Source organism: Falco peregrinus, chromosome 7, assembly GCF_023634155.1.
Source record: "Falco peregrinus isolate bFalPer1 chromosome 7, bFalPer1.pri, whole genome shotgun sequence".
Classification (NCBI taxonomy): domain Eukaryota; kingdom Metazoa; phylum Chordata; class Aves; order Falconiformes; family Falconidae; genus Falco; species Falco peregrinus.
This window is the reverse complement of record NC_073727.1, coordinates 43,830,164-43,844,365: the sequence shown is the minus strand read 5'-3', so window position 1 is coordinate 43,844,365 and position 14,202 is coordinate 43,830,164. Positions and strand designations below refer to the sequence as shown.

The 14,202-nt window shown below is 38.9% G+C and overlaps 1 protein-coding gene across 1 annotated transcript in view; it reads right to left on the bottom strand.

Moving 5' to 3' along the window:
- The window catches only part of NOX3 (NADPH oxidase 3), a 39,026-nt gene extending 25,146 nt beyond the window's left edge, over positions 1-13,880 (bottom strand). The window contains exons 1-5 of the mRNA XM_005230185.2: positions 13,836-13,880; positions 13,079-13,174; positions 12,766-12,876; positions 10,722-10,806; positions 2,220-2,365 (exon numbers count right to left, since the gene is read on the bottom strand). Of these exons, the coding sequence (XP_005230242.2) occupies positions 2,220-2,365; positions 10,722-10,806; positions 12,766-12,876; positions 13,079-13,174; positions 13,836-13,880 (483 nt within the window). The remainder of the gene's footprint in view (positions 1-2,219; positions 2,366-10,721; positions 10,807-12,765; positions 12,877-13,078; positions 13,175-13,835) is intronic.
- Between the last annotated feature and the right edge of the window lie 322 nt (positions 13,881-14,202).

Here is a 14,202-nt window from a genome sequence, read left to right as displayed (position 1 = left end):
CAGATGCTGATCTCAGTTACAGAGTGCAAATCATGAAGAATAGCAGTAAAAGTCTCACACACAAGATGAGACTCAAGCTAAATATGCCAACAGAGTGTAAATGCAGTTCCTGTTTGACCTGAAAAGCATATACATCTGTTTTCCTGGTACTGATGCACAGGAATGAAGGACCTCAGTATGCCTTCTGTGTCCTAGGAGGAAAAAAACCTGTATTGTACTTGTAAAGTGCACTCATTTGATATGGAAATCTTAGAGGTGATAAAATTCCACAATGCCATCTTTACAGTCACTTTTTACAGTAAAATCATTCTTTCAAATGTTCACACTTGACAGCACACAGTACATTTTCAAATTGGTGCCTGTGAAGAGTGTGTTCAGATCCTATTGCATATTAACAGGATTCATCTAGGTGATATTTTGAACGTTTCCACTACAGTGGCTAGTTTGAAAGTTGAGATGAAACAAGGAAAAATGTCAAAGACACTTAGTACATTGCTACTACAGGGGTAGGATGAAACTGAAAAGAAAGCCTGAATTGTTGTTCTCAGAACTTTCTTCTCTGAAGTTAGAAGCAATCTTTTATTTGCTTTCCTTCATGATTTATTAATTCTGAGTAGCTACTGAGACAGAAGTGGGCAATAAAAGAAATATAAATATTAGAGGTTAGAGTAAAATCTGGGCTGTAAATTGGAAGGTAATTGTGGGGCATATTACTGTGAGAAATCTGGGAAAGGATCTTAAAACCCACTAGCCTTCCTCCTCAAGGGTGTTTAGGATTTTAATGCTAATTAGAGGCCTGCCTCACAATTATCACCATGGGAAGGCTTCATGGAGAAAAAAATGCATACTGAAAGATGGTAGGTTCCTGTTCAGAGCTGTGAGCTTTGTTCTGTTCCTGGGGAACATCTCACGTGCATGCGGTGAGAGTGGGCAGTGGGTGTAAGGAAAGTCCATGCAGCTGAGTCCTTGGGTGGCTGTCCCATTTTGATAGACCTGACTGTTTTGTCAACACTAACATGAAGACTTTTGTATTCATGGTATTGATTAATTAACCATATAATTAATTTGGTTGATTTTTTTTCAAACTTGAGAGTTGTTTACCTGTTTGTTTTGAAAGATACAAAAATCACACTATGTAAACTGGAAAGGTTAACTGAGAAAAAGTGGAACAAAGTGCCTTGTGACTGAAAGTACTATCGAATCCTACTGATGGTTGTCCAGCCATCGTCTCACTTTGTTTCTTGTTTCTGTGGAGCACACCACTGATCGAAAGAGCCCCACTCCATGGTGTTCAAGCAGCTTTTATTGCATGCTGGCTATGTGGGGATTTTCTAGAGCAGAAAGTATGTGTGGGGGTCTCACCAGTGCCATTTCAACCTGCCGTATACAATAGTATACGCAAGTAAACTTATAACATGAATGTGATGTATAGTATAATGGAAGAAGGAAAAAAGTTGGCTAGCTTTTGCATGTTTTACATGCACAACTTGCAGAAAGAGTACTTTTTGAGTATTATAAGGAAGAGTTTATAATGCTGTTGTGAGATAGCCAAGGGAGCCAACAGGGGCCACAGTCACTTTTGTCCCCAAAGCAAGCAGAGCCATTTACTTGCGGGACCGAGGTGCCTGTAGTCCCGCTTGGCTCTGAAGAGCACACAGCAGCACTATCTTCCCCATGCACTCCTTCCAAACCTCCAGCCAGTTTTGCACATGCTCTTCCCTAGGCAGCCACACTCAACATGTAACAAGGCAGAATCAACCCCCAGATTGGAAAGATACTGCACAACCACGGGTTGAGACAAGTAACAACCAACTGTGAAAGAAATATTGTTAAGTGCTATTGCTGCTTTGGTTTTGTTTTGGTTTGGTTTTTTTTTTTCTTTCTGGTAAGAAGTAGTGTTTGTTCCATGTATTCATAGTTTAGTTTAGTTTTTTAAAAATTCTTTGCAGGCATATTTCATTGTCTACTATTTGCAACACTCCTTATCCTCCCCCCACCAGCTGTCTCCTGAAAAACTAATTAAAATACTGTAGACGTTTCTTTGAGCTTAGTAACCTGAAAATTGCAGCTCTGAGTAAGTGTTTTCAGCTGAAATTGAGGTTAACCTTTGGCAGCACCTTCTCGCTCTGGTTAAAAGGCTTTGAAATACAGTTTTACCGACAATAGAATCCACAGAGGAAAACTTTTTAGATGAGGAAAACCAAAAAGTGACAGCTTACTGTTTCATAGGTCCTGATTGGGTTCAAGTAGCTTTCATTTGGGCTCTTGCCAAGGCCAGAAAGTTTATTCCGTAACTCTCCGGCTTCCTTTGACTGGCTGGTATGATACCGCTCGATGTTGATCAAGTGGGCAACAATATGGATGGCTGCACGAGAGAAAGAGTGGTGTGAAATTACAGACACACTTGTACGTGTCCACAGTGCCAGAAGGAACTTCATTAAGCACACTACAAACCATTTGAAAAGCTTGGGCATAAACTGAGAGCTTTGCATGGGTTAAGCTGACAATAAAAGGAAAATTTTATCAAATACGTGTCTAATATGAAGCAACTGCCTCACACTGGAGAGGAGAGGAACAGCTCCAGTGTCATCACTTCCCATGCTTACAGTCAAGTGCCCTGCAGTCTTCAGCGTCATCAAAGGAGGACCTTTTGATAACATAAATGAGATGATATAAAGGTGTTTGCCTCTGATCTTAAATTGTTCAAAATGAGGTAAACTGATTAGAATCCCTATTTTTTTATTTATATACCAGGATGTGCCATGGCCTAATATTGCTACGCAGGACACTAACATGTCCATTTTAGGCATAGATCAGTTTGCAACTTGCACCAAGGATATTTAAGACATGCATCCGAAATCTGTCCCCTATTAACAAGTAGCTATAGCATTACTTTATGTAGGTGGAGCCTGCGGAAGCCACAGGAGCTATGATTTTAAGGGAAGAGTCTGAATCGTGGTGTTAGATCTGCTTTGCCCTGAGCATCATACAGTCTTTCTTCTTCTGGCCTGCTCCCAAGAAGCATATGAAATGGTCAGTTCAGAAAAATGCCTTAGAGTGAAGTAAGAACCCTCCTGTAATTCTTTTCCTGAGTGGAAAGGTGATAATTTCAAAAGTGGGAAAAAGGAAGGACTTTATTATTCGCTAACATAGATGAAGTTGTAATCATGCTAGGTGCAGAGTTTCTGTTTTCAGTACGAGAGATTCTCAAATCCATTACAGGAACATTGTAATTAATGCAAAATATTAAATACCAAAGGATGAAAAAATGTCAATGGAAAACAATTATACGTTTACAGTAGAGCTATTAGGATATGGTATTTCTAGTTTTTATAATCAGCTTCCCATTACCATGTCTCCTTCAGTGTTTATCTGTTCCTGTGTCTGACCATTTAAAAAACCTTTCTAAAAGGCAGTATTTGTAGTAAACTGAATATAATATGCTTCTCTGAAAAATACTCTCTCAAAAGAAAATTATTTTTATTTTTTTATTTTTTATTTTGCTTTTTTTGTTTTCCTTTTTTCTCTTCCCTCTTGTCTCTTCTTCTTTCTTATTCCTTCTTTCTTCTTTCTCTTTCTTTTATTCCTTTTTTTAATTGTAACTATTTGCACAACAGTAATGTCTTACTGTGCTAGTCACTGTGTCATCATAGATGAAACCACAGGATTAAATGCATAAGGACTTTGGTATTGCTGTCTTAGAAATATGTGCCTACTTGGTGAGCTCTCTCACACTGCTGCCAGTGTCCAGCTCCTCTGCAGTGCCTGGGGAGAGCTGTGGGCATGGCAATATGAATTAAGGTAGGATGCTGGCCATGGGAGTGCTTACAGCAGGCAGTGCAAACAGGTAGAAGATTGCACTCTTCCCCCCAGCAGTAGGTTAGCCCAGGTGTCCATGCTGGAGAGAGGTTATTTTCATTCTGTTCTGAGGTGATTCTTCTAGAGCAGTAGATATGCTGTGGCTGGTTGACTGTCAGGTTGCAATTCATGCAAAACATAGTGTTAGCTTAGGGACACCTCCCGCCACTCCCTAACACCTGCTTCACCTTATTGTCTTATGCTTAGATACTCACTGGGGGATGAAAAAACTATTTTAAAAACCTTGTTACATTAAAATTAAAGTAAAGCTTTAATCTGAATCACGTCTCCTAGTCACTGGGCTGACTGGTTATTCTAGTGCGTATGAACTATCTCCTGTTGAAACCCTTAATAAAAATAATAAAATATTTATTGACACAGGCATCCCAAGTGAATATCCTGAGCACCCAAACTGCAAAATCAAGCTCCCATTTCTTCTGAATCTTTGGCCCAGTGAATAATAAATTATTTATACAAGCTAGAATAGCTTCAGCAGAATGGAGACTAAATCCAAATGGATATGAACTGCACAGAGATAAAATGAGTCTGGAAATTAGAAGACAGATTCAAGCCATCAAAGGAATGAGACTCTAAAATAACCTTTCAATAAATGGGATAATGGGATCAAGCAATCCAAGCAGCTTTCAGCTGAAGGTTGGTCATTTTATGAAATAGCATATATGACGTGACTGTGAGCATTAGAGGGTATTGGACCCCACGACCCAGCACGTCCTGCATATGTTGTTATGGATTAGGTGCTGCATATGATACAACCTGGCCAGCATCAGGCAGGAGACTCTCTCCGGAGCCTGCACTTGAGAGGGTGCTCCCAGCACCTTGGCAGCACTAGGATGCTGGAAGGAAGGTTACACTAGACCACAAACAGTGAGTGAGATGTGTGTATTCATACGGCCAAAATCCAAAAGCCAGAGAGGCTCTGAGCTGCAGGGTTTAGGTGGCAGCTGTGTGGGGGCTGTGGCAATCTGTTCCCCAGTGTACAACAGATGTATAAGCAGTATATAAACACTGTTTATGTATTTAAGTGTAACAGCACTTTTAAGTGCTGAGTGGGAAGGGGGAAACTGTTCCTACAAGGGGTTCCTTTCAGAACAGATGTTTTGGCCTGTTAAGGATGTTATCAGATCCAGCTGGAAGGGAACCAAATCATTGCCTGATGAGGACCTGATTTCTCTGACATCTGAAAGAACTCAGAGGATGGGTGTGGGGTAATGGACCACTGTCTGCGGTAGGTTGTGGAGTTACAAGCGGCATGTAGCCCAGCACTGGACTAAGGGAAAGAAGAGAGAAAATTTTGACAGGATGGAAAGCTCTGACAATGAATCTCTGAGTGGACTTCTACTGAGGGGTTATATCTTGGCATATGCTAGTGATTACTGGTGCAACCAGTAACGGTACTTGGGCCTCCTGTCCTCTATACCTGCAGGATGCTCTTGATAACTCTGATATGATGTGACAGTCACCATAGCCTTGGGACCACGTGAGTTTCACAGAGTTGTGATCCACAGTGGTGTTTTACCAAGGGTTCCCTGCAGCATATAAATGGCAAGTTTTGGACATCCTTGCTCACTTAAAAGAACAACATTGACTAGAGGTGGAGGTTTGAATCTGTGTTCATAGCATAACACACTTTCTCTCTTTTGCCTTCAAAACACAGTTTTTTTAAGAACTGATACTGCAGATTGTGAAATCTTTATGTGAAATGATGACATTTCTGTTGTTTAGAAGACTATGGAATCTTGTACTTTGTTCAAAGTGCAGGTTTGTACATGATTTGTACAAATTCTAGTCATTTCAGGAGCAACAGGAAACCTAGTGGTATCTGATACATGGCGAGTGCTGAGAGTGAAATGAGGTGGTAGTTTCTTCCAGACAGACAAAAGTCCATCTTTCCTAACAGAGTATTTCCAGCCTTGAACAGAAAAAAAATGAGTTAAATAGACACAGCTTCGCAAGAAGGTCTTGAGCCTAAGGTTTAATAAAGAGCAATCATGTTGCAACTTTTCCCTGGAAGAAGAGATCTGCTTTCTGGAACTTAACCTGGTAAGATTTTTCTGCGGGCTAGTAAAGGACACTGATTTTTCCATCTGCATATTATTCTGCTTTACTGTAAGTGTTCCTGTCATCATATCTTCTTTGGGATTTACCACATCTTCCCTTCTAGGTGGCATTCCCTCCAGCTTTCATCTGACAGGTAGAGTATAATACAACTGTAGACTTCCAGAATGAACAGGAGAGAGGGTTTTTTGCAAGCTATTCTGCAGTAGCTGTTAATGTACAGAGCATAATGATACAAATTAATGATGTACTGAGTATGTTGGTTTACCTGAGTCTCCCATGATCTTAAGTATTGCCTAGAGTGTTATCAGATTAATACTTCTGATGTTTTTTTGTGTGCTGCTAGGAAAAAATGATGCAATCTAAAAATGAATTATAGCTTGATGGTAAGAGTAATGCAAAGATCTAATTCCATTTTCAGTGTGGTTCTTTTAATGTACCATAGTTGTAGCAGACTAAAAAGTCTGGCACTGGCTACGCTGCCATTAGCTAAAATATCTTAGATCCCTGAAGTGCATTTTCTGAAGGCCTTTGCGTCTGCAGCGTATAGAATTTACTAAGCAATTCCAAAATTAATATGCAGATTTCTGAAATCTGAGATTACAACAGTTGTGGGTTTTTTCCCCCTGTACCACCTATCTAACTTAACCATGAGGGCAAAGTTTAAGGTACTACATCTCAGAATTTTCAGTTCAGTTCATTTTCCTCATTCTGCATGACCAAATATAAAGTATGGAATAAATCATGCAATCTTTTAAACAAGGTTCTTTTTTATAACTGTACACGAAGACTGAAGAATTTGAGTGGTTTTTTTTAACAACATCTGGAATCTCTGAAGCACTTAACATATATTAATTTTTATTTGATCCTGAGATGTTCTATCTAGTCCACTTCTGAGATCAAATAAAAGGTTTTATTGCAAGGAGGGAGGGAGGAAAAGGGTTGCTATTAGAGCATGGTGTTTACTGTACATATTCTTAAATACATAGAGATGTAATTAAATTATCTTGAAAGTCTGGTCAATTTAGCTAGTCTTATCCAGCCAATTGTGCCTTCAGTGAAGCATGCACAACTGTCATTGAACTAAACAGAAATTGCATGTGTTTATCTGAGGACAAGGTTTCATTCTCTCTTTTTCTGCATGCCTGTGCAGGATAATAATCAAATTGGAGCTTGCTGCTAGCAGTTAAATGTTTTGATTAACCAACCTATCATGATAAAATCAAAGGGTCAAATACTGGCCTTTCTGCCCACAGTGAAGAGAACGGCTTTGCAAGAAGCTAAGCCAGGCATGGGGAATTCTGCCCTCGACCAAGCCTCAGTTCTGCCACACACTGCCTTGTGCCATTTCTAGTTATACAGAACCCTTAATTCAGCTTCATGCTGTCTTTGTGGACCTAAAAAGTGTAGGTTATATAAAAATCACAATAGTGACCACACACATACTTGCATTGGATTTATTATTTTTTTTTAGAATGGTTATAAACATCAAAGAACAACATGACTTGGACCATTTTTTATCCTAGCTGGAAGCTTATAGTCTTTAATTTAATGTAGTTTCCTTCCTAGTACTTGCACTAAGTCTGGATTTAAACAATCTGACTGAAAAAAAATGCAGTTTAATGGAAATTTGATTTCCTGTAATTTCTGGAAGTACAACACTGAGATAGCAGCTAAACCTCTTTTGAAGATAAGCATCTGCTTCCCTGAGAACTTCATCACTTACACAAAAATGTGACTCAGATCACCAATGCCCTTCACATAGCTACCACTACCAAAACGTGGCTGAAAATGGAAAGTTTTTCTAGCATTTTTAGCAATAGATTTTTCAGTGCTTGTCAGAAGCCAAATACACCTGGTATCACTATATTTCTGTCTGCATTTTGCATGTTTTTAAAGAAAATCACAGTGCTGGAAATTTAAGGAGCAGGAACCACCATTTTAAACAGCCTAACTACAAAGAACCTCACTGTCCTTCCCCTACTTTAATTGCTCAAGCTTTGTTCATATCATAATTCAAAGACTGTTGGAGAAATATAACCTTCCTGCAAACATCAATACAACACAAGAAACAGTTTGTTCTTTAAAATATGCATTGTATATATATATAAAAATATGTATACACACACCCACCCCCCAACACTCCCCACTTCAGAAAATACATGAATGTACTTTCTTAAGAGGGTAAAAGCTATACAGTAAGAGGGAGGAGTTGTATAAAAGGTTATTTACTATCTCTTGTCGGTATCTTTAGGTTTCAGACAACTGCCTCTCAACTGAAAAGTCTTTCTTGCATTAGAAAACATAGAATGATTTGCACTGATCAAACTGAGAGTGCATGAAACTATGATTTTATTCTAGCAGAGTTACAGGTCCATAAGGAAGATTTATTAGGGGGTGAATAACTCCCAGACAGCTCTTATCACAGACAGGCATGCAGAACGCAGGAAGCCAAACTAAGCAGAATTCCCTTTACTGAATTTTCAATGATGCCCTTGATTATAGATAGCATTGTTTACTCTCTCTCCTTCCTCCAACTTCCCTCTCCCACTAGTCTCTAATTATATCCCTTTATGACCTGACCAATTAAAGCCTGCTCTTGAATTTGTATTAGAGCTGATGAAAAATTAAAGGTACAGATGTACTTTTTCCAAGGCCACACGCACCTTAGCTGAGCTGGCTGCCTGTTAGAAGCCAGACAATACTAATGTTGCACTATTTTTAGCATGCTATTAAATAAATATGCTGGAAATAACACCACCTGGCAAGCTAAGATGAATACATGTTACTCTAATAATAAAGGAGTCTACGGTTTTATACTGTGAGGCTAAGCTTACTGATCTGAACTTCAAATTGGTTTAACTTCTTGCTGCCACATTCATGCTCTTGATCATTGGCCTCTATTTACCCATCATTTTAACAGAGTTAGGTTTTATAAAAAGGGACTCAACATACTTGTGGCTACCTCTTTACTCTGCAACATTGCTTTTCTGTCACATTATGTGCTGTAGCTTTTAATTTTTTTATTAATTTAAAATTTAGTTTCAGGCAACTGAGTTTCTCACCATTCTTCACCCAAGTCTGACTATACAGTGATGTAGTGTTTTCCCAACTATGATAGCTGTTTCTCACTTGTCTGTTAGGGAAGCATGAGTTCATAACTTGTCATGCTTTGTTCATTAGACTTCCCTGTATTTTCTTTTCTTTCTTGAATATCTTATCAAGTATTTGTCCCATTTTATATTTTGGAAAAAAACCCAACCCAAATAACAACCCAACAACACTTTCTCTTTACAGAGTGACAGAATTAAATAAAGGTGATTTGTGTCATTTCACATCAGCTCCTGTGTCTTTTTCCTTGGAATTACTGAAGCCATAAAGTAATCACTTTTCTGATAGACTTGCACTTCCCAAATTGTCCATCTTAATGCACTAGCAAACATTTTTATATGAATATAAAGCCAAAAACATAAAAGGTTTAACTGTGCAGTTTTGCTTTCTTTTTGGAGCATGACAAATTATACACCAAGTAGAAGTTGGTTAATTTACATTCCGGGGTTGATTTATTAATTAAAGAAGCGATGTTGCGTTCCGTAAGAATCTGCTTTATGCTGAAACTGAACTCTGATAAATGAATGGACATGACAGATAAGTAAATCATCATAACACACTGTAAGATGCACATTCTCATCCATCAGCCTTCCCCTCTGAATTCCTTAGCACTACATACAATGGACAAATTTTAGCTATTGATTACTGATAGCAATCCTGACTTCATGTTCTTCTCTCACTGCATGGGACATTAACAGCCTGTACATGCAAAAGCATTTCCCTCAAGTAGACTGAAAAAAAACAATGGGGCCATAGTCCACCCTGACAGCCCGGGGGTAGAACTGTTATGCTACAATGTCTTATGCTTGCAAATAACTCTAACTCCTGTGTCTCCTTCACATTTTCTATAAGAACTATCTGCTCCAGATACCTCTCCATCTCTATGTGCTTATGTCCTTCCTCATATTCCGTTTTGCTCTTCCCTCTCTGCACAGCTCTCTTCCCGATGTTATCTCCAGTTCCACTCATGTCCTCTGAATTCCTACAAGCTTCACTATTCTCCAGGTCTTTTAACCGCTTGGGGAACAGGAAGGCGCCATGTCTTCTTCCCACCAGGCCAATGAACACATATAGCTCAGTAAGTCACTAGGACCAGCAGAACACATGATTTTTGATCTCAGGATGCAGTTTTTCCCTCAAGGGGGGCCATTAGTTCCCTGTACCCATCACATATTAAAAAAAAATAATTTTGTAATCTAATGTTTCTGAGACAGCTTCTTGCCTCAAGTTCAAATTAAATTTACTACCTGGTTGAAAAAGTATTGAAGATGTAATGGTGGACAGATGAGCAGTGTGACTCATAAGCACCATTTCCTTAGGAAATCAGACTGTAATACTATGCCATCTCCCCAAACACCTACTCTCAGGTATTTAATGAGAGTTATTTACACTAAATGTTAAGAGCACATAGGTTGGTCACATTAACTGAATGGCAACTAGTAGTTGCTCTTCGGTTTGAAAGTTTATTGACTTAACAGTCAAACTTTTCCCAAGCAAAAAAGGTTGCAAATGGTTAATCAGACAGGACTCCTACACCTATTTAAAGCTGCAGTCACCAAATGATTGCACTAAAATAGCATGTCTCAGAGCTGATGGGGATTACAGCATTAGGCAGAATCACTGTGAAATTCAAAACAGTTCAAAGGCAAGGAAGAAAGAAAAAACAACCAACTTACTTGCATTTACAGCTATTCCATAGGCAACCATCTTGTGAAATGCGATGTTTTTGTCAAGCTGTCTCCTCAGTGCTCCTCCACAGCACTTGGTGAAAAAGCAGGACTTGTTTTATATCATTCCTATTACTATTTGCAACTCACATTTTGGAGAGGAGAAGAAAGGAGTTCAGTACATTTAAAAATGGAATGTTGAAGGAATTCAGTGGAAGTTTTGGATTAGCCTTAATTTTGGGGCTCAGGTAACTGTTTTTGGCACAGTAACACTCCAGGGTGTCTTAAGCTATTCAGCCTAGGCAGGGTTTCAAAAAGAGGCTTGATAAAACTCCGCTACATTTACCTGTGTTTAATGAGTGGTTTGTCTGGGCTGGTGATCAACTCCTTTGCTGGTACACAGGCACCAGACTGGGCCACCACTGCTTTGCAAGCTCAGGCTCAGCTCCACGAGCACAGCTGAATGGCTGGCAAAGCCAGCTTGCAATGAAAACATTTTTGCTGCTTTCACGAAATGCACACCCCAGGAGGGTGAGGCTGTCTAGACCTCAGGTGGCTGAAGCTTATGTGGTACTGAGCCGTCTTCCCATTATTGGAAGTGCTGGATGGTGGTGTGCTGATGCCCGGCTGGGTGCCTCTGCACAGAGCCAGCCTGGGGCCGGGGTGGGCTGTGGCGAGCCAAAAGTAACACACTCTGCTGGAACCTAGACAGCCCTCACGGACCTCGTTCAGTCTCTGGATGGTGTTGCGGGTGTCTGGATTGCTTGCTTGATCTGGCACAGTGCCATGCCGAAATTTATCCATGTTGTTTCACAGCTAATAAATCTTCCAAAAATCTGGAGCACTGCGGGGTGCAATGCTAAAACACAGCACCTCCTTGGAGAGTCACTGGATCCAGCCCTGTGATGACCATGCTGGATCCAGTCAAGTTGCTCTGTACCATGCTCCTCAAGAGCACAGTACTGTCCAGAACAGCAAAATATTATCTGTGAGAAGAGTTCTCTGAGTTCTTACTCAGCATCTAAGTGGGCATGCATGCATTTTATGTTAATTCACAAACTGATTCGGAAGTTCAACAAGATGTTTTTCCTTAAATGCTTAGCTCCTGTACTCAAACTTATAAAACTGTTGATTCCCAGCCTAAATACTGCTTAAAATGTAACTCTAACTCTGGAAAAAAAAAAAAAAAGGCGGAATTGAAATAAAAACCAGCTAACAGTAAAAAAAAGAAAAAAAAATTGTTGCCAATTCTAAATTCCTGTTGTTCTTGGAGTCATGAAGTGATCAGTGATTTTTTACCCAAACATGTGGTATTGGAGTTGCTCTGACTATAACAATTCACTGCAAGTTGAAGCTATAGCTAGTAGAGCTAAAGCCTTAAGTACTTCCTATGCATGATGCCGAGGTTAATGTAAATTCCTCTGAGTAGATGACCACTCCATTAAAAAAAACATGTTGAGAAGAAAGGAAGACCTGAGTAGTGGCCACGCAGGCAGAAGGGTTTAAACATGTTCCTATTATACTTATGGAACTTTTATATATCTATCTGTATTCCTCTGAGTAGATGACCACTCCATTAAAAAAAACATGTTGAGAAGAAAGGAAGACCTGAGTAGTGGCCACGCAGGCAGAAGGGTTTAAACATGTTCCTATTATACTTATGGAACTTTTATATATCTATCTGTACATTTTGTCACTCTGGTTTTCACTTTGCAGCTACACAGGATACACATGATGGATATGTATTTTCTCCATTTGGCCAAGTTGCATTATTGTGTCCCTTTTTTTAGCTCCTCACTTTTCTCTTCATGACACCATGCTATGCAGTGACTGCCAAAATCAGTGTTGCATTTAGAGCACCGTGTTAAACAAGCCATTTGTTTCTCTTCAGTCATGAATGCTGACAGTTTAAATAGTAATAACAAGGCAATAGTGTACAGACTACTCTGTCAAAAATTAAAATTCCTTGGAAAATGTTTGATATGGATAATACTGTTGAACTATGGAAATGAAAAAGGGAGGATAATATGGCTATTTGAGAAATGGTACTTACAATGCTTGCTCCTCTTAAGAATGAAATAAGGTTTCTACTGACTGGTAACAGGATTAGCATGCAGTTAAAATTAAGGCACGTTGCAGAAGCTCTTGCCCAAGCCAGGGTTGACTGTACATATAACAATATAAAGAAAGTAAATTATAGGCTTGGTATAGAAAGAGCAAAAGAAGGAAAATACTACAATAAATAATACTCTTATATGGGAAAATTACTGTTGAAGCATCAAAAATATTATGAAGGATGTCAATAAAATCAGACTATGCATACATTCTTCTTGTGGAATTTTTTTATCTATCAAACTCATACTTACTCCCAACATAATCCGTGTATAAATGTAAGCATCTTCATCTTCATACCAGTGGTAGGTATCAATAAACAAATAGAAATTCAGTCCAAGCCACACCAGCTGCAAAGCAGACAGGCTACAGTTTAGTCACAGTTACAGTATTTTTAAATGCATATAAAATGGTTATAGTTTTAAAAGTATCTGAGAGATACTCAAAAATCAGTGTGCAATGCAGTTCTTGATCACAGATGACAGAACTCACAAATGCCTGCTGGAATGAGGCTATCTTTTAGCAAATGCCGGATTACAGTCCTATCCCCACATCCCCAGTAGAGGATATAGATGACATTTACTGTGTGATGGTAAACTTGATCTTAAACACAGGGCTTAGCCTGGTCTCTAAGAAGGCAATAAAAGCTAAAATTAAAGAAATCTAGAAATGGAGGGAGTTAGGAGCTGAGGAAATTCCTTTCTTTGCCCCCATACTCAATTCACCCAATCCTCTGAAAATAATTCAGAATATAATTTCAATTACAAATGCAAATGCCTGTTCCCTTTATCTGAAAACTAAAGTACATGGACTTAAAAATAATTAAAAATAAACCAGTAAGACTTTAAATTGTTTTTAAGAGTAGTTATAAAAAGACTGCTGAATATTTTATAGCAAGTTTTACATTAAGCTTGGGAGTATTACTGTAAGCAAACCATAAAATGTCTTTTAAACAAGCTTAAAATATTTATATATATCCAATTAGATTTTTTTAATGCTAAAAATACTCACTAATAACAGCACTGAGAGTTTTTCATTCAAAATCCAGCATCCCATCCTGAGTCTCTCTCCCTATGCTAGCAGCAGCTGACTCTTGCCTTCCAGTGTAACCTGAGTTCTCTGTCTATTCCTCAGGCTTTTCTACTAACTCCTTTTGTCTTTAGATTTTAATACGCACCTAGTGGGAGCAGGAGCTCTCTCTAGGAATTTTCTAATTAAGAACTGCCTGACAAGAACAGATCACCCAAGTGACATGTCTCATGACCTGTGTAAATAAAATGCTGGTCATTGTCCAGCCCTTTCTCTCTCCAGAGTTATTTCTTAGCAAATGAGAGATGCTGTCATTAAATTGTCCTCTTGTGCTAGCATGTATTTTGGT